The following is a 20469-nucleotide window of genomic DNA, read 5'->3' as shown; positions in this document are numbered from 1 at the left end:
GGTTCAGCACTGGTTTTGGATCCTACAGCAGCTGATCTGCAGGGTCCCACATCCTAAGGAGCATACCAGACAGGGAGTCTGTACCCCAGGAGAATGCCACAGAGGCTCGAACTCAGGACAGTGTCTGGTAGCTCTTCAGACCCAGTGAGGCTGGAAGCAGGTGGGATCCAAAGGTTGGGTCCAATACAGCAGAATGGGGACTGTCCATTGGGGAGCCCTGACCCAGCGCCAAAAGAGCCTGATTTTTCAAAGTACTGAAGTAACCCAGACCAGAGAAGTGGGGGGGGGGTCTCCATCCCCCTCTAATGGCTGGCCTGCAAAAGAGCTTTATCAACCGGGGGGGAGTTTCAGTTAAAGAAGTGGATTCTTTCGCTGCTATGGCAGAGGCTCATGCTTCTACTGCTGAAGTCCCAGGGTTCAAGCAGCGCTGGTTTTGTGATCACACTTGGAGCCCACTGAAACCCATCGCGGGGTGTTGGGCAGCCATCACTACTGTACCCCGTTCCCGTGGGAGCCCCAGGCGTCCAGCACCTGTGAACCGCAGGCTCCTTTAACATCGGTGCCTTGTTGTGGATTCAGAGGCCTCACCAGCCAAGTCACTCAAACCTGCCGGCTGCAATCCCCAGCGGGACCTGCACCTGCCATGCAGTGCTCGGCATGCTGCCCTCTCTAGCAGCCACTGTTAACCTGAGCTCCCTGCTGCCTCCTTTCCCCAGGGGGGGTCAGACACCCCAGGGACCTTGCTGAAGAGGGCTGGGGGAGAACAGCGAGTGTCCCAGCTGAAATCCCAGCGCGCTGCGAGGGCATCTCTGGCTATGGCGGGCTCTGTCTCCGGCCCAGCACCGTGCTGCGGGGAGGAGCCGAGAGTTCAGGGACACGCCGGCTCCCATCGGTCTCCGATACACGCAGGACGCGAACGGACCAGGGTCGTGTCTGGTGGTTTCACTAGCACTGAATGGTGGATCTACCTGAGCTCAAACCGCTCAGACACCAGAATCCCCAAGCCCAGGGAATTAGTCCAGAGGGGTGAGAGAGACTCACAGGTGGTTGAATTTGGTGCCATTGGCCCATTTCCAGGGCTGACCCTGCTCCCTCCAGAGGCCGATCCAGTGGTCATAGACACCCTTATGGCGCAGCAGGAACGCCTTAAAGAAAGCTGAGGGACAGCAGGTATCATCCCCACCTCCCATGCTCCCCCCCACCGCCCCTCCAGGGCTCTGTGCTGCAGAGAATCCCAGTCACATATTGAAGGGTGCTCAGTTTATTTTCAGGGGGGATTTTCCCCTCCCTCTTGCAAAGCACAAGATCCCCCGGGCAGTCTTAACCCTCCCACCGCACACAGCAGCCCCACCCCAGTGCTCCCAGTCACCCACACCCCAAGTCCCCCTGAGCTGGGGGCAGCTGTTGGGTCTGAGCTCTCTGCAGAGACGTCTCTTCTCACAGAGCAGCCACCGCTCACCCCAGCAAGGCAGGAGGAGGGAGGGAGGCAAGCTGAAGTGGGAGGGGTCAATGTGAAAGGATCCCCTCCTCCCCCGCCTCCTCAGCTGGCTGCTCCTTTCCCATCCCCACAACAGGAGCACTGGCTGGGTTCTCAGTCCCACTCCAGCAGCCAGCAGGCCAGGAGATGCTTGAGCCAGCCCTGCCCTAGACAGAAGCTGTCTCCCTATTTGGGGAGGGGGGCAGCGGAGAATGGGCAATCCCTGTGATCACACACAGACAGTAGGGCCCTGGGCCCAGCCAGGGCTGGCGTTCAGCGGCTGGAAGTTCATTCACTCCGGCCTCCCAGCACGGGAGGGCTCACAGCTGCTCCTCACCCCACGGGGCAGAGCCCAGGTCCTGCTGCAGCAGCCATCCCTGTGCCCAGATTAGTGTCTGGCAACTCGAGAGTCTCTCACCGTTTCCTGCTCACTGTCGATCCCAGCCAGGGAGGCACCCGGGGCAGAGCAGCGGCTTCGGCTGTCGGTCCAGCTCCCTTCCGTCTCTGAGAAATAGTAGCATTTCCCTCGGTATCCCATCCAGCCGTCCGGGCACGAGGGGCTCGCAGGGGGGCACAGATCAGCTGATGAAAGCTGAGAGGTCAGCGCTGAGAATGAGACAGTCACATGGAGGGTAAGAATTGCAACGAGAATTGGGCATTTGACTGGTACAAAAATTGGTCAACTGACCAGTCAAATCTGTCAAAGAGTGGTCAGATATTTTAAAATACCAATTTATCAGAATTGGTTACCTCCCGCCAGGAAGAAAAAAGAGCAAGACGTCATTGTCTCCAGTAGGTTTAGCTTTCGATAGATATGGATCTACCTAATTTTTTAAAAAATGTACTTCACTGAGTTATTTTAGCTCAGAAAAAAAAGGCAAAACAATGAAACCAAGTTCTGGAAAACACCAGTGAGGCTCCAAGACGCAATCCGAAAGGCAGGCTGCCTCCTACCCCCAGGTCTCTCGCTGGAGCATTTGACTGCGGCCAAACAGGCAGTCAATTGACCGTCTTGCCAAGCCCATTGGGACCCCCAGCTGGGGCTGGTCCACTGCAATCAGATGCAGGGGGACGGAGACGTTTGTCACTGTAAATTTGCCTGGCAAGAAGGATTCCAGGGACACTCCCAGCCTGCGAGGGACTGACACAGCTCAGAGCATTTCACCCCAGGCACAAGATCAACAGCTGGACGTTCAACCTAGCAACAAACAGCAGGTGAACAACTGAGAAGAATGTGGGAACTTTCACTCAGGGACATGAAAGCCACAAGGGGGCGCCAGAAACCACAGCCACGGGAAGTGACCTGTTGCACTGTGGGCCAGGAATGATGGAACTTAATTCACCTCCTACCTGCAGACTTTTCTCTCCCCAAACACAGCAGCAAGAAAGGCACTTTCTGGAAGCCCTCATGGCAGTGTAACCCTTTCAGAGCCATGAAAGAGCAGCAGTGGGGTCACCCATAAGTGACACCAAAGAGGATTTGAAAGGCCTGTCTAGTTGAGAGGAGTTGGACTCAAACCCCTCCAGATGTTTTCGAGCACGTCACTTTTGTTTGCACCACAGTAACTCGGTAGCTGGTTTTCAAGCCTTCCCATGTGGCTGGCGCTCAGCGAGGAACAGACACTCTAAGTCGGGAAGAGTTAGGAAACGTGGCAGCGGTGATCAGAAAGCGAGCATGTGTTCACCTCACTCACAAGGCATGTCTGACCCTGTAGATTTCACTGTCCAGTGCACGGTAGCCCACACCCCTGCCCTACTGAACTGAGCAGAGAAGTCAGTGACTAACAGTTGATGGCACAGGCTGTCTCCACCATCCATCTCCAGCTCAGATGCCACATGTTCTGCAGAGCTCCCTGCACCTGCAGGTGTGTAACCAACCCTAAGCTCACAGATTCCCACCTTACACAGTGAGAGCCAATGCTGCCCATTTCAACAGCCTGCCATTACAGCAGGGAGCTGGGATTCAGGGCCCATCTATATCAGAGCAATCTGCACCAGTATAATCACAGTGTTGCAGTGACATCCGGGCAAGCACCTCCTGGAGATGCGCTGGAGCAGTGCGGCTCGCTCTGGTAACTTCCTGCAGCGAACTGCACCAAGGCAAGCTCCTTTGTGCACCAGTGCAGTGCGTCTGCTTTAGCGGTTTGCACCAATTCAACTGCACGGATGTCATGACATCGGCACAGAGGATTCCTAATGCAGACAGACCTGGATTCAATCCCCTCTGCCAGCTGCTAAACCCTCCTGGGGCCCAGTGATCAGATCCCAGGGCAGTAGAGAAATCCCATCCCCGACAGTCTCCAGCACGCCCTGCGCCAGACGACGGGGGGATACAGCAGGGTTCATGTTCACCGCAAACAGACGCCCTCTGCACAAGCACACGCTGTCTGTGCAGCCCGGGGGTGTGAATGGTGCTAAGGGACCCTTCCTGGCCAAGCTCAGCAATTGGGGGGTTTCCACACTGCGCTGGTGGAGGGGTCTAGACTGAGTTCTACGGCTCATTTCAGTAACATGGCAGCACCTGCCGCCCGGCCACAGGCGTGACCTGAAGATCCAGGAAGGCCAAGCTTGTAACCTCAGAGTAACACAGGGAAGGCAAAGGGCTCAGGGTTGCACTGCATCCTGTCCCACTGGACACCCTGGTCAGGGACTGCTTCATGGTGCGTGGCAAAGGTGACTTGGGTCCAAAGTGCTCAGAGATGGGCTGGGGGGGCTAATGTCAGTCAGATCGTCCTGACACAGAGAGTGCCCAGGTGCAGGGGTCTGGGAGGAAGATCCCCCAGGAATCCTCTGCCCCAGGGGCAGAAGCCGGACAGGCCGGGAGGAGAGAGTGAGTGTGGCAGGTCACGGGGGAATGGGATGCGCGGAGATCGTAGATGGAGGGGAAGGGAGCGGGGCGGAAGCTGGGAACTCACCTGCCAGAGCAATGATGGCAGCAATCAACGCAGACCATACAACTATCACTGCAACCACAACTCTACAGGTTGGACTTTTCTTGCAGTTCCAAGGAGGGTCTGAAACAGAAAGACCCGTCAGGCAGGGCTGGGAGGACACTTCTCACTGACAGCACCGGGGCTGGAGCTGCCCTGCAACATGCACCGTTCTTGTCTAGTTTTTGTAAAGCTCTCCAACACCACTTTCTACAAACCATTACCCTCTGATCCCACTGAGGGTTTCCAAAAGTTAGTGCCTGTCTCACCCACCGCAACCTGCAAGGTCTCATGCCAGCAAAGGGAAGCTGCTCCCAGATCTGGAGCTTCATTCGCATGTCCTGAGGGCTGTCCTGCACCATGGTCACCACGGGCAGGTAGGTCATCAACCTCCATCTCTGTCCCAGCTGCAGGATGGCCTCTGGTTCCTGCTCCCTCAGGCACCTGGAGATACTGAAAAAGGGGTGGGGTTGGCAGAGCAGGAGAACACCCCATGAGGTTAAGAAATGGCAGTGAGAGCCTTTTCCCTCCCTGGGAGATTATGGTGTCCCTCTGTGGGGACTCCCTTCCTGGCAGATGCTAGTGAGCTATTGAAAGAGCTCAGCCTGTTTAGATTATAAAAAAGATTGGGTGGTGACATCATAGAAGTGTTGAAGTGACTTCATGGAGAGAAAATATTGGGTATTAAAGGGCTCATTAATCTATCAGAGAAAAGCATAACAAGACCCAGTGGCTGGAAACTCAAAAGAGACCAATTCGTATTAGAAAGAGGGCACACATATTCAACAGTGAGGACGAATCACCAAAGGAAGAAACTAGAAAGGGAAGTGGTGGGAATTCCCCACCTCTTGATGTCTTCTAATGAAGACTAGATGCCTTTCTGGAATGTGTGTAGTCAAAAATTAGCTCCTATGCTCTACAGAAAGCATGTGATATGCAGGGGGTCAGATGACACGCTCTAATGGTCTCTTCTGTCCATAAAGTCTGCTAATTGATGAAAAATGAGCGTAGCATGGGGAGAAGCCTCTGATGTTTTACTGTGTTCGGCTTGAGCCCACAATGAACGCTCATTGAGAGGGGTGATCCAGGGGAAGCAGCTCAAACATCCAATGTGGCTGGACAGGGGCAGGACATCAGCACTGCAGGGGAGGGGTGGGTGTGGCAGTGACATCACAAGGGCCTTTGGCAGGACCTCAGCCTATTGGACAAAGGTGGTAGGGAGGCGATGACCTCACAGAGAGATCTTGACATCAGCCAGGCAGGACAGGGGTGCAGGACAGGGGCCACCTCGGAGATCCCTGTGGCTTTGCTTCAGCACGTCTCCTTCTCGAGGTCTCTCCTAGAGGACTGAGAGAGCATTCACTTTCACATTCGTGAGCGCAAGGAGGACCCTCTTCGGAGTTTTCTCCTTTTCTTTTAGTGGTTTTGCTCGAAAACAGACGTCCCTGTATAGAAGGTAAGAGCCTCGGAGAGGTTTGGAACCTGTTCAGTCTGATCCATCAGGTGTCGGCTGATTTTTAGGAATGGAAAACACTAGATTGCGGGGGAAGCATTTTATTTCCGACCTAAGACTTTGTCCCTTAGAATTACTGGGGACATTGGGGTTTCTCCTTTTTGTTTTCCCTTTTCCTGTCTCTCCCTCCTTTCTCGTCTTCTCTTGCATCTTTGTCCTTTTCCCCTGCTTTCCTTTCACCACCAGGACCTGTCTGTGCGTGTGGAGTTGGGGACGGAGGGGGCGAGCGGGGGTTGCACTCCAACTCTCATTGCGGGAGGCCCTCCCAAAGACATGTGGCTGGAATAGTGCTCTAAGAGTGACTCCCTCCGGTGGTGACCCGGGACATCTGGTGAGAACTCTCAGCTTTCTGCTTCTCAGAGTCTCAATGCTGATTGGGGGAGTTTGGGGCTATTGTGAGGGAGGAGGCTCAGGTCCTTGTGACCCTCTTTTAAGACCAAGGAAATAGGGCATAACCAAACATGTATTTGATTGCTCTTGCCGCTTTTCTCCATTCATTGTCTTGGAGTAATTCACGATTCTCTCTCTAATGGGCTAGTTCTTCTAAAATACTTACTAAAGAATTAGGTTTTAATAAAGCCAAATGCAACCCCATACCTCCAGTAACAAAGGAGTCAGGCGGCACCCTACAGAATTGGGGACAATCCGCTGGAAAGCAGTGACCCTGAAAAGGATTTTGGGGTCATAGTGGACAAGCTGTTCAACATGAGCTGTCAATGTGAAACTGTGTTAAAAAAGGTTAAAGCCATTCTTGGCTGGATAGAGTAGTGAGGATGGAAAGGGAAGTGAAAGAGCATTGGTGAGACTGATGTTGGAATGTTGAATCCAGTTCTTGTGTCCACATTTTGAATATTATGTTAAAACAATTGGAGAGGGTGCAGAAAAGATTCATAACTGAGTGATGGGGATGATGCCCTATTATGAGACATTGAAAAAGCTCAATCTGCTTAGTATATACAAGAGAAGAATGAGAAGTGAGTTGCTTGACTTCATGGAGAGAAAATGTTGAGTATAAAAGGGCTCTTTTATGTCTCAGAGAAAGGCATGACAAAACCCCATGGATGGAAGCAGAAATCAGAAAAAGGATAATGACAATAAGACCCAGATTTGTAAGAGGGTGGTGTTAGGGGGCTTATTCCTTCACCCACTTACTTCCCTGGTCCTTCTCACATGAACAGAGAGCAACAATACCCGAAGTCCAAAGGTGCAAACAATTCGATGTTTATTGGGGTGAACTTCCAGCAAGCATGATTCCAGTTTCCTTCCTTAGTATCCTCCTTCCCAGCTCTGACACCACAGAGCCTTACACCTATGTCCCTGTTCCGATTCCTGCCCTTAGCCAAGCATGATTCCAACTTCCTTACTCCCATTCCCTGTTCCCATTTCCCCCTTTAGCAAAACATGATTCCAATTTTCTTACCCCCATTCCCTGTTCCCATCTCACACACCCACATGCCCACCCCCACCCACCCCCCCACCCCCCATTGACTACAGATTATATAGTAAAACTTGAGTTCTGCTTAGCTATACCTTAACCAATCATTTTCCTGAAATTTAACTAACCAATCCTAACATATTGTAACATGATTATGTAACCAATTATATCCCACCACCTCAATTAGTTTACACCTAGCAAAATTAATTATACAGCAGACAGGAACAATCACAGAACCAGACAGAGATTATACAGACAAACAACAGCAAAGTGGGAACTATAATGACAAAACAATACAGAAGTGAGGATTTCACATCCCAGCTATTGATAAGTGAGTTCTTGCCAGACAGGATGCTATCAAACTAAGTTTCCTTTCACATTTTCTAGGCACTTCCCTTTCTCTGGAGGTGATAGGAATACAGTCCTGTCCTGATAGTGCCTAACAGCCCAATAGCACCTTATTTCAATGTGACTAGTTTGGAATGTGAGGATGTGACCGTTTGCTTCCCAGCTTATGGCTGCCTCTGCTGCTTAGCCAAAGGCCTTAGCCTAAGAACAGGGCCTCAGACTGTCACAGTAAGAGAAGGCCCTTACACCAGCAGACAGTGATTTTGATTCTTTCTTTTATACCTCTATCACTAGCCAAGTGATAAGAATACACCTAAATTCTTAGAGTATAGGCCTTTACAGACAGGCCTGAATATCTATATCCTAACAGGTGGTTTGTCATTGGCACAAAGTACCAAGAGAAATGATGGCTTCTCCATCTCTTGATCTCTTCGAATAAAGACTAGATGCCTTTCTGGAAAATGTTTGAGTAAAAGAAAAGCCCAGCTCTTCTGACATACAGGAGGCCTTAGGATACGCAGGGGATCAGATTAAATGCTCGAATGGTTCCTTCTGGCCATAAAGTCAACTAACTTGTGAAAACCTAATTGCGGCCTGGGGAAGAACTTCTGTGTTCTACTATGTAGTCGGTGTCACCCCACAAGGAAGTGACATTGAGTGGGGTGATCCAGGGGAAGCGGCTGAAACATCCAATGTAGCTGGACAGGGGCAGGACATCAGCACTGCAGGGGAGTGGTGGGTGTGGCAGTGACATCACAAGAGCCTTTGGCAGGACCTCAGCCTATTGGACAAAGGTGGTGGGGAGGCGATGACCTCACAGAGAGAACTTGACATCAGCCAGGCAGGACAGGGGTGCAGGACAGGGGCAAGCTCGGAGATCCCTGTGGCTTTGCTTCAGCACGTCTCCTTCTCGAGGTCTCTCCTGGAGGACTGAGAGAGCATTCACTTGCACGTACGTGAGCGCAAGGAGGACCCTCTTTGGAGTTTTCTCCTTTTCTTTTAGTGGATTTGCTCGAAAACAGACGTCCCTGTATAGAAGGTAAGAGCCTCGGAGAGGTTTGGAACCTGTTCAGTCTGATCCATCAGGTGCTGGCTGATTTTTAGGAAAGGAAAACATTAGATTGTGGGGGCAGTATTTTATTTCCGACCTAGGATTTTGTCCCTTAGAATTACTGGGGACATTGGGGTTTCTCCTTTTTGTTTTCCCTTTTCCTCTGTCCCTCCTACCTTTCTCTTCTTGCTTCCTTTGTCCTTTTCCTCTGCTCTCCTCCCACCACCAGGAGCTCTGTGTGTGGAGCGGGGTCCGGGGGGGTTGTGGGAGGCCCTCACAGAGAGGTGAGACTGGACTAGTGCTCCGAGAGTGATCCCCTCGGTGGTGACCGGGGCCATTCTTTGGGCTATTTAATGAGAACCCTTAGCCTCCCACCCCTCAAAGTCTCAACCTTGATTGGCTGAGGAGGGGGCTATTGACAGGGAGGAAACTCTGGTCTTTGTTGTTCTCTTTTATGACCAAGCAAATAAGTCACAATCAGTTATACGTTTGACCAATGTGGATGCTGCTCTCCATTCATTGTCTCGGAGCAGTTCATGATCCTCTCGAACATTCCAGTTCTTCTGAAATAATTGCTGAATAATTACTATGAACAATTGTTGGTCTGTAGCTCATTTGAGAGTAATTCTGCTACTGACTGGCTGCATCAGCTAAGACAAGTCCCTGCTCCTTTCTCAGCCTTCGTTTCTCCTTCTGTCAAGAATGAATAACAATCCTCTCCCACCTACCTCACCATGGGTGGATGCTGGGGATCCACTGAACAGTGTCACTCAGAGCAGTGCAGACTAGGGGGTGTCCTATCACACTGAGCCATATCAGATTATAACCTAATATTCAATTTGATTTGTATTTTATTGTTTTGAAATTGTGAAAAGCAGCAACTACTTAGCTCAGACTGAAGCATCTCATCCAATTTTCTCGAGCATAGTGTCTCCCCTTTGTGTATGACGAGACAGTTGAATGCACTGTGACGGACAGGAGATGCTCTTGTTTTGCAAACAGATATTTTTGCAAAGAATTTTCACCCTACTTGTTATGATTTCAAGAAACAAAGTGGTTTTGTTTGAATGGATTTTCTGACAGAAAAAGGTTTCCATGAAAATGTTCACACCTTATTTCCTGGGCCTTATCCCTGCCTCTGGGGGGTTGTTGTCTGTTAGTTAGAACAGGAATCAGGACAGTTGTCTTCTCTTTCTGGCTCCGTCACCGCTTCGCTGTGTGACACCTTGGGTAGGTCCAATGGGAACAGGGTCAATTCTCTAACTCCAGGCAGCAGGAAGCCTGGGTGAGATAAGGGATGTTAAGGCCATCTGCGAAGGAGAAAGGGATGTTTCCAGGTGTTGAATGTCAAGAACTCTAAACTTTGCTAAAATGGATAGTCTCGAGAAACAAGAACTAGTTGGGGCCAAACTTTAACCATTGTCTTTTATAAAGCCCATTCAGGAATGTGAGTCCCAGAGAGCCATAGAGAGGGGGAGCAACTTGCCCAAAGTCCCACAGATCAAGAGGCAGCAATGGAAGCAGGAGTGACACTCTCTCTCAAAGGCAGGGGGACCAGACATTAGGGCCTGGTTGCAATTGCCAGCTGTGGGAGGGAGTGTGCGGTAGTGGTCAGTGAAGGGGTCCATCCATGGCTCTGACACTCGGTGTGACCCTGTGGTCGCAGCTGAGGCCCGTTTGCCGTCAGTAGGGTTGGGGTCCCATGGCTACAGCCCAGTGGGTTTGGGAGGCTCCAGGAAGGTGAGTAAAGTGCTGGGATGTCAGGATCCCGGAGGCGCTGTCACCTCCGCCCTAGGGCCGTGTTCTGCACCCCCTGCTGCTGGCTGAGTTTCTCCGTCCCTTGGCAATCAGACAGACTCTTGTTTTCACAGCCAGTCGATCGCCCTCGTGTCATCACCCTGCCTGCTGGCTGGGCAGGGTAACTCCTGAGGTCACCACCCTCTCCAGCCTGCCTTGGGCTTGGAGAGTGAGGAGGAGGGTGAGGGACGTCTGCTGACCCTGAACATCCGCCATCCATTGTACCATCACTGAGAGCACGTGAGTGGCATTCGGGTTCCTCGGTGTGTTCCCCTCTCTGTCTGGGGGAGAGACTATCTCCAAAGGGGGATTTCATTTGCAAACAGCCCCCAAGAGCCCCTCACTCTTAGGCCAGGCAGGGGCTTCTCCAGAGCCGTCTCCAGTGTGTTTGGAAAGGTTCCAGCAATGGGGCTTCCCAGCCCTTCCCCTCCCAGCCCTTCCCTCCCAACCCTTCCCCAGGCTGAGAGTCTCTGAGGTGAACCAGACCCTGTGAGCTGCTGAGCCTGGAAATCAATGGGGAACGAGGAGGGCTCTGTGCTTCCTGTGCCAAGGGCCTTTGTGACTTTGATGTGAGGAATGATTTCCCAGGAGAAGTCCGGACTCCTGGCTTCTGTTCCTTCTCTAGCCTGGGTGGGAGAGTGGCCTGGGACGACAGGAGGGGACTGCTTCTCCAGAGTAACCGATGGTCTTTGGGACTGACCTCATTGCTGGAAAAGGATGAGACTTCCTGGCTATTGCAGCAGGGATTACGAGGGGGAACGTTGGGAGCGGATCATGCAATGAACTCCTGCCCGTGTGTGTAGATGGCATTCCCTGCACTCCTGTGGGGGCAGAGGGGGCGACTGTGGCTGGAGGAGGGAGGAGGAGGGACGGAAAAGGCCCAGGAGTGAAAGGCTGCCTTGAGCCCAGTCTCACCCCTGCTCCCCGCTCGGTTCCAGGATGGCCAGGCTCCTGCGGATGTTGCGGAGGAAGGCTCTGCAGGTGGCCCCAGAGCCTGAGGGAAGCAGCTGCCATCTTCCCAAGGGGCAGAGCAACCCCTGCATCCCTGCTGGCGGGGAAGCAGGTCCCGTCCAGGCCAGACGGCGGAAGTGCCCGGCCTTCTGGAAAAGGACCCCGGCTCCCGGCGCAGGCGCCGAGCTGGGAGAGGCCCCGACTAGGCCCCAATGGAGCTGGCCCAGGCTGCGGTTTCGCAGACAGGACCCATCCCAGGAGGGGCGCCGGGCAGGGTGGCTCTGGGGCTTGTTGTGTGGGCAGCAGCGGCCCCAGGAGCCCAGACCTCGTTCCCATCAGGAGGCATCGCCCTGCCCGGTCTCTGAGGACCTTCCAGCCCCTGCAGGCCAGGAGGGGGAAGGTCCCTGTCCCAGCACGGGCAGCTCAGCCTGGGACAGCGGCAGCACCTGGGCATCTGGCAGCAGCCAGGCCGATGGAGGCCACTGCTTTGTTCCAGGTGAGGAGCCGGGCTGGGCTCCGGGAGGGCTGAGGACGGGATGTGAACACCCTGGGCCCAGATGCTCTCCCAGGGATACGGGGGGGGGGGGGTCCCAGCCCAGGTGTCTGGCCTGAGCCCCGCGAACCCCACGGACAGCAGCAGCCATCACACAGCTGCCCCTTCCGCACGGGGACCTGGGGGTGGGGGCATGAGGAGCTGCTGCCACTTTGGTCCTTGCTGCTCCAGGGCCGGGGGAATCGGCACCTCCCCTGGAGTCCTGGCCAGTGGAGGGGGGTTTCTTCTCTGGGCTTCTGCAGCTATTGGGGGCTGAAGGCATCCCTGAGAGGGAGGTTTGGGGCCCCATCTGCCCTGGGTGCCTGAGGTGGGAAGGGGGGACTTGAATCCTGCTCTGCCCACCACGCCCCTGTCCTTCCCTCCCTGGTGCAGGGACCCCCCTGGATTCGGAGCAGGAGGAAGGGGTGGACGTGGCCCAAGATGAAGCTGCTCTCAAGGTCATCCGAGAGCAGCTCCAGTGCAGAGATAAGGTACAAATGTTCCCCACTGGGCTGGAACCAAGATTTCCCTGCCCCTTCCCAGCATCCCCACCCCCTGCCGAGGGTCTTGTGCCTCCTGATCCACCACCCCCAATGGGACCCTTTTACATCCATGATGTGGGACCCCCAAGATGGGGGTGTCCCACAACAGCCAAAGTCATCTCCCCCCACAGGCACTGTCCCAGTTCCTGATCCTGCTTGTGTAGGAGTGGTGGGGGATTTGGACAATAGGCGGGTCCCCACAATCCCCCATTGAGGCCTGAGCCCTGGAGCTGGTGTGGGTGGGGCAGGAAGGTCCCTCATTAACAGGTTGTCTCTCGCTATACCCCACTCCCGGTGGGTACAGGATGAGGGGCAGCAGCTCCTGTTCCTTCAGGCCATCTACCCCGCATGTCTGGCTGCACGGGAGAGAGGGGAGGACACGCTGGAGCCGCGCTGCTGCAAGGCGGCTGTGGTGAAGAGGATCGTGGTGAGTGAGACACGCCATACGGCAGCTGGAGGGAGGGGGAGAATTGTGGGGCTGGGGGGCAGCTGAGAGTGGGGGACAAGGAATCTCATGGTCCCAGCTCAGTCGTCGGGATGGGGCTGAATGGGGGCAGTTTTGACAGGGAGGAGGAGAGAAGGGGATTTGGAGTGAGCTGGGCAGGAATCCGAGAAGGGGGACAAGTCGGATGGGCAGGAAGGAATTGGAGGAACGGGAGGTGGTGGGGGATCCTGCTGGCCATGTGGGGCACTGGCTGTGTCATCTCCTCACTGGGAGGCGTCAGTCGGGCCTGAATCTCACACGCTCCTTTGTCTCTTTCACGTCTCACAGGAGCTCATCGAGGAGCTTCCCGATGACTCGTCACCCAGCGCCGTCCTCGCCCACTCCCTGGCTGCAGTGGGCTACCTCTGGTACTGAGACAGCCCCACCCCCCCACCCTGCCGGCTCCCCTCACCCCAGTGCTGCTCAGGCCCAAGGCTGGGAGTCACCGTCACTGTCCCTCCCAAGTCACCTCCCAAGAGTGGCGCCTCTGGCAGAGATGGTGGGGTGGGGAGGGTCACTCTCTCCTGGCAGGGCTCTTCTTTTCACTCCCATAACATGACAGGGGCCTTGGGGAGGGGCTCATTCCCGGGCTCCGATACAGGAGGGGCAGCAGGCTCCAGGGAACAGCAGCTATTCCTGTCCTGCCACTGTCTGTCTGGGATGCCTTGGCCTTGTCATTCCCAAGCGAAGTGCCTCAGTTTCCATTCTCGCCAGACTGTGCCTCTATCCCTGTGGCTTGGTGTCTGTCTTGGCGACAGTCCCACCCAGTACTGCACAGTCTAATAGCAGCTCCTCTCTCTTGCCAGCACCATGAAACCTGCCCTGGAGCCAGCCCTAGAGACCCACCTCTTGCGAGCTGCCCTTCACTCCGTCTTCACCCTGGGCACGGAGAAGGACACCACCGGCATCCAGGTACTTTCTCCTCCATCCTCCTCCTCTTCCAGAGTAGTCCTTGGTCTCTACTCCCTTGATTCGCTGGAGCTCCAGATTTAGGGGTGGGGTAGTGGAGATGGAACAAGCTGCAGGCTTGGATCCTTCCCTCCAGCAGGGAAGAGATTACCCCTCCCTGGGGGATTTTTTTTTCTTTCTTTCTTTCTTTCTTTCTTTCTTTCTTTCTTTCTTTCTTTCTTTCTTTCTTTCTTTCTTTCTTTCTTTCTTTCCTAAGCCGTGTTTGGCCCAGAAGCCCAGGTTCCATCCATAGCAACTTGGCTGTTTCATACTCTTCTGCCTACAAGGCCCTCTGCAGAGACCTGCTAAGCTCATGGATTAAAGCTCCAGGGGTCATCAATTCTTGCAAATTGCCTGCAGTGGGATGTGAAGGAGAGAGGCCAGGAGATGTGTTTGGGAGTCTCCCCAGTGCTTCCCAGAGACCCCTCTTCCCATCCTGTGGCAGGTGTAGGCCCAGGTTCCCTAAGTCTGACCCATGCTTTGCAGACTCTGCAGAAAGTCATCCCAGAGGTCCTGGATGCCATGCTGGGGAACCTGCTGGCAGAGTCCCCAGACACAAACAGGCTCCACTTCATCTTGGAGGTGAGCCCCATTTCACCGTAACTCTTTGGGGGACTGGTAAGGAGAGACTGGAAGATCCATTTTCTACTCTGTCCTCCTAGCTGGTCCCCAGTGGGCCGTCCTTGGTTGGTGGGTCAGTGCAATGTAGTGTCAGGTCCTTCCTTCTTGAGGAACAGAGGAAGGAGCTGGGACTCCAAGCCAGAGCTCTGCCTGGTTCTGCTGAGCACTAAGCACAGGGCTCCTGGCTGTCTTGGGGAGAGAGAGTCTGAAAATCCACCCTTCCCCCTCCCCTCCAACACACAGAGCCCATGAGATTAGGGAGCTACTTCTCAGAGAAGAGGCACATGCTCCTTCCTAGAGAAACAGGAGGGCCCCAGGGAATCAGCCCTTCCCTCTGATCTGCTCTGAAATTCCTGGGGGGATTGTGCTCTCAGTCACTCCCTACTTCCCCCCAAGGATTTGCATAGCAGGGAAGGGCCGAGGGTTCAGTCTTCTTTCTGGTGAACTGTTCAGGAATCAGGAATTCTGGGAGGATGGGACCAGCCCCTAGATTGTCCCAATCTAGAGAGATGCGGAGAAGTTGTGACCTGAAGGGTACAAGCTGCATCCTGGGGGAAAGAATCCCCTTCTAAAGCTCTGCCATCAAGGACTCAGCTATTTCCCCCTGCGCAGAATGTCTCAGGCCCCTGGGGCTGGAGGCGTGGGGGGCTCATTTGTAAAGCAGGAGCAGCTGGCCACTGAGTCTGACCTGCCTCCTTTCCCCACAGCATGTCAACCTCTGGGTCGTGTCCAGGGTGTCGCAGGAGCGAGCCAGGGCCATCAGGAGCAGCACAGCCCTGCTGAGATACACAGTCACTCTCCCTGAGTTTGACGTAAGTGAGCTCCGAGCCCAGCTTGCTGGCTCCAGGCGGAGGCGGGCTGGCTCCAGCGGGCTGCAGGATCTGCTGCTGCTGCCGGGGCTGTGGCTTAGGAGGGTTCTTCATGGGGAGGCAGAGTCAGAGCAGGACTGAGCTAGCTTGAGTCAAGTTCTTCTTGTCTTGGTTCAGTGTTGACCCTGGGCCTTTAAGGGGACCATGCTCCAGCCCCTGCTTGGCATCCCGGTCTACTGGTCTACTCTACTGCTGGTCTACTCCCTTGGCAGCAGAGCAAATGAAGGTTCGATCTCAAGCTCCTCTCCCCCAGCATCTCCTGTAGAGGGGCTAAGGGGAAGGAGCCCTCTGGCCCAGGGCAGACAGGGAGCTGAGAGGAAAATGCTGATGGAGTCCCCTCTGCTCTCCCTTCCATTAGATCTCAGCCGAGTTCCCTCAGATGGGTCGCCATGTGGCCCAGCTGGCTCTATTTGTCAGCGATCCAGACAAGGACATCAGCCGGCAGGCCAGGGAGGGGACTTACCGGCTCTACCAACTGCTGCTCCAACAGAAGGGTAAGGAACCCAGCTGGGACACGGAACCCAATAGGGGACTGAGAGTGACCATATGTTGATAATGGGACCCTAGACCATTTCTCTCAGACTGACCCCAGCCGGAGGACAAGTCTCTCTCTGCCTCTGTTCTTCTCCATTCCACTGTGCAGCCACCAATGGGATTGGAAGGACACAGAAACTGCAACCAGAATGAGGAGAAAAGTCGCTCTCTCTCTCTCTCTCTCTCTTCCAGGTCTGACCATACATGACGTGGAGGATCTCTGGTGCTATGACTGGCACCAGGACAGAAGGCTCTTAGGCTACAAGAATACAGTCAGAGTGGGGGAGGTAAGGGCACTGTGCCAGGGCATGACACAGCTCAGGGAGTGTAGCTGGCTGGGTTCCCTGCAGTGGAGGCCTCCTGAAGACAGGAAAAGAGCCTGCTCCTTATTTCCAGCTCACAGTTCCTCATCCAGCAACCAGTGGGACACGCTGGTGCCAAAGGTCCCACACTGGGACTGGGCCAGGAGTCTCCTTGTTCTTGTCAGGCTGCAGGTTGGATTCCCCTTGAAGAAACCAAGGAGCTGCAGAGGCCATTCCCAGCGAGGAGAGAAATCACTAAGCTGCGGGGAAGTGACCTTTGGTCTGTCAGCTCCAACCCCCTCCTCCCCTCAACAACACACGCACACTCCTCTAGCCGCTGAGGTGCAGGAGATCTCTCTGCTGGAAGCAAGACAGAGTCCCCTGTCGTCTCTGTGCCCTGCACAGCAGAGTGGGCCTGCTCACACACATTAGAGATCCATTTCCAGCCCATCCTGGCCCCTGCCATAAATTGCCTTCCCGAAAGAGCCACTGGAGGCTTTGGTCCCTCAGCATCTGCGACCTTTTAATAAAGGGGCTTCCCTGAGCCCTGGGACCCTGAAATTTGGATATTAGGAAAAACTTTTTCACTAAGAGGGTGGTGAAACACTGGAATGCGTTACCTAGGGAGGTGGTAGAATCTCCTTCCTTAGAGGTTTTTAAGGTCAGGCTTGACAAAGCCCTGGCTGGGATGATTTAACTGGGAATTGGTCCTGCTTTGAGCAGGGGGTTGGACTAGATGACCTTCTGGGGTCCCTTCCAACCCTGATATTCTATGATTCTATGATTCTATGATTCTATTCTATGATTCTATGATTCTATGAAAGCCTCCTGGGGAATGAACTGCCTTGGCCACAGCAGCTCTCTTCCCCGCCCTTTGGGGCACTAGACGCCATTGTACCGCCAGGACTTGGAGGCTGGCTCTGGGCAATCTACTCGAGCCTCATGTCCTCTTGGTTTTAGGTCTTTGAAAAATTCTTCTCCGTCGGGCAGAGAAGATCCTTCGTACAGACAGCATTGCTGGCCATCCACGACCCCCTGCTGCGTGTCAGCCAGGCTGGGCTGGTGCTGGTCTACTCCCTCCTGGGGGAAGCCCAGCAACTGATGGGGGACACGGTAAGCAGCTGCAATCGACTCAGAAGCTTGGGGTGGGACCCAGGGCCTCATTCCTCATTGAGTTATGAGGAGAGGCTTAGGGAGCTGGGATTGTTTAGCCTGCAGAAGAGAAGAATGAGGGGGGATTTGATAGCTGCTTTCAACTACCTGAAAGGGGGTTCCAAAGAGGATGGCTCTAGACTGTTCTCAATGGTAGCAGATGACAGAACGAGGAGTAATGGTCTCAAGTTGCAGTGGGGGAGGTTTAGATTGGATATTAGGAAAAACTTTTTCACTAAGAGGGTGGTGAAACACTGGAATGCGTTACCTAGGGAGGTGGTAGAATCTCCTTCCTTAGAGGTTTTTAAGGTCAGGCTTGACAAAGCCCTGGCTGGGATGATTTAACTGGGAATTGGTCCTGCTTTGAGCAGGGGGTTGGACTAGATGACCTTCTGGGGTCCCTTCCAACCCTGATATTCTATGATTCTATGATTCTATGATTCCCATCCTCTCGCCATTTGCTGGCCTGGTAGCAAGGAGCCTCGTGGGGACTTCTGGCCTTCATGGACTTCTGTTCTTAGGATGTGGTGCTCTGCTATCACTCCTGGGAAGGACAGGAGAGTCCCCTAAGTGCCCTCTGGGAACCTTTCCTGCCCCACAGAGCTGCACCCATTTCCCCATGGCCTAGTGTCCATGTCACCACAGCCACCATCGAGAGTTGCTCCCATCCCTGGCATCCTGGGAGGCCAAGGACTGACTGGTGATGGTGACTGACTGAGGCACATGGGCGTGGGAAGCTGGTCTTGCTGCTGGTAGGGCTGGACCCGCTCTCGAGAGATTGGGAGGATTCAGTCGTCAGCGGCTGCTGACCTGCTCCATTCACCAGGGCTGCCATCCTGTGGTTTCAGGTTTTGTCACTGGGGTGTCTTGGGGAAAGGTCTCAAGCTCTCCCCATTCCACTTCACTGCTGCCAGAATCCCTCCCACCCCCCGCCACCCTTCTAGAGCCCCCTCCCTGCCCTACCTGGGTGGGGATGGAGGTAGGGGTGGAAGAGAGGGTTCTCCGAACTTGAGCGGTGTCCCCAGGTGGGTTGGAGGTGGAACAGCTGTCAGGGGCACTGATGGGGAAGTGGCAGGAGCTCACCCTACAAGGAGGGGGGTTGGCACTGAAGGTCACTAGAGAGGACAGCAAGCCTCCATCCTGGGGGTCAGGAGGGTGAATCTACCACTCAGACATGAGCAGCTGCTGCGTGGAAATGATGGTGCTGGTTCCAGGTGCCCTTCATCCTCCCTGATTCCTGGGGAGTGTCTCAGTCTCTGACATGTTCTCGTTCCCCTGCAGCATGAGGATGTCACAGCCAAGGTCATGGGCCAGCTTCACATGATTCGGCACTTGCGCCAGATGCCCGAGGCGCTGCAAGGGCTGTGGCTCATCTGATGCTCTTCAAGGTTCCCCTCCCTGTTCAGCAAGTCCCGCTCCCTGCTGCAGGTACTGCTGTGTCTCACTATAAATGGGGGACTAGTGGAAGCAGAAATGGAGGCCCCTGGCACTCACAGGAACTCTCTCCCCTCTCTGTGGAGCTGTGTCCTTCCCGCGGCCCCCCAGATACCTTCATCTGGGGCAGGAGCTCTTTCCCTCACACCCATATCCCTCCCCTCTTTCCTTGATCTCACCCCCATTCCATTTCCCGTGCTCCCAGGCAGAGATCTTCCTGCCCCATATGGCGCAGAAGGACCTTTGCGTCAGGGCTACAGACTGTCTGCCCAACTGAAGCTCAGGAAGCTCCACCTTTGAGGAGGTGAGGATGGGACAGAGGCTCAGGGCTAGCTTCATCTCCTGCCCTTTATTCTTCCTTTGGCCCTTCTCTGGGCTCTCAGAGTCTGACATGAAGAGGAGCCTCCTCCCCGCATGTCTTCTAGGCCCTGGGGTGTGTGACAGCCTCCCAGATGGGTGCAGTCAGAAGCTGAAGCACCTCAGGGAGCAGTGGGGACAGGTCCCTTGTCCTAGGAAGCCAAGCAGTAGTAGTTCTCAAAGAGGCCTAGAGGGAAGAGCCCACTCCCTCTTGGAGGTAAGAGTCATTGACTTCTTTGGGCAAAATGGGTTTCTTGGGGGAGAAATGGGATCCCTGCTGCATAGCCTGGCTGGGAGCTTTCCCCATCCCTGGGACAGAGACATCTTCATCAGTGTGCCACCCTTGTTTTTTTCCAAGCAGGAGGCTCCCCAGAGAACTCCTCCTCAAACCTCTTCTCCTGGGAGCGTTTCTGGGAGGAGGCTCCTGTCCCTCAGTCTCCAACTCCATCATGAAGTCTCTTTCACCTAACATCTCCGCTCTCCAGCTCCACTTGCCGCAGCAGGACAAACGGACCTTCAGCTCGTAGGGAACAGACTCTGACCTCCTTCTGATCAGCAATGGGGTTTCACCATCCCCTCAGCAAACCTGTCAGCCGGGCTGGACCGGATTTGAAGGAGGAGGGTATCTAACAGGGTGGCTTGGCCTATGGCTGCCTAGCCTGGGGCTAGGCCAAATTGATGATCAAGTGAGCCCCACCTGAGAGGAAACAAGGGAAAACAGCAGCAAAAGTCCAGAAGCAGAGCGAGCTGTTCAGGAGATAGCCTTGGGCCAAACCCTGGAGTCCAGGGTAGGACTGGCTTCTCTCACCGTCCCTAAGGAAGGGGACATAGAAGACCATAGAAACCCAAGAAGGGCAGGCCGAACCGAAATCAGGCTGAGGAAGAACTCCCCACGAGGGTGGAAGGCCTTGTTTCTGTTCAAGACATTTTGGGACTTTGTTTGCAAGGAGCACGACCCAGGAAGGAGTGGAGTAAAGGACAGTCACCTGGTTGGAGGGCTGAGTTCCCAGCCAACAAACTGCAAGAGTGAGTATGAGCGGGGTTGCTAGCCCAGCGAGAGAGCAATGACACGAGGCCTGGCCAGCATCTAGCGGTGAGTGAACTCTGGTACACACCCAAAGTGGCCGTGTCTAGAGCCCTGGGTAAGCTCTTCTGTGGGAATTTCCCATGGGTCAGTGGGGCCAGAATCTCT

General features: G+C 54.4%; 1 protein-coding gene and 1 non-coding gene across 2 annotated transcripts; one reads left to right on the top strand and one right to left on the bottom strand.

Annotated features, from left to right (window-relative positions):
* Positions 1 to 693: 693 nt before the first annotated feature.
* LOC140897998 (uncharacterized) lies at positions 694 to 4482 on the bottom strand. The gene is made up of 3 exons (XR_013634704.1): positions 4393 to 4482; positions 1896 to 2083; positions 694 to 1156 (listed from the first exon to the last, which is right to left on the bottom strand). It is a non-coding gene; the product is annotated as an uncharacterized LOC140897998 (transcript).
* A 7288-nt stretch (positions 4483 to 11770) lies between these two features.
* Positions 11771 to 19278, top strand: LOC144929458 (maestro heat-like repeat-containing protein family member 7). The gene is made up of 11 exons (XM_078848890.1): positions 11771 to 11998; positions 12428 to 12525; positions 12881 to 13003; positions 13349 to 13428; positions 13867 to 13972; positions 14495 to 14590; positions 15337 to 15441; positions 15857 to 15992; positions 16225 to 16319; positions 17295 to 17447; positions 18768 to 19278. The coding sequence occupies exons 5-11, from the start codon at positions 13871 to 13873 to the stop codon at positions 18861 to 18863; spliced, it is 783 nt and encodes a 260-aa protein (XP_078705016.1). The 5' UTR covers positions 11771 to 11998; positions 12428 to 12525; positions 12881 to 13003; positions 13349 to 13428; positions 13867 to 13870; the 3' UTR covers positions 18864 to 19278.
* The last annotated feature ends 1191 nt before the right edge of the window (positions 19279 to 20469 follow it).

The sequence above is a fragment of the Lepidochelys kempii genome, chromosome 14 (assembly GCF_965140285.1).
Source record: "Lepidochelys kempii isolate rLepKem1 chromosome 14, rLepKem1.hap1, whole genome shotgun sequence".
Classification (NCBI taxonomy): Eukaryota; Metazoa; Chordata; order Testudines; family Cheloniidae; genus Lepidochelys; species Lepidochelys kempii.
The sequence above is the reverse complement of the archived record's forward strand: the minus strand, read 5'-3'. Positions and strand labels throughout refer to the sequence as shown.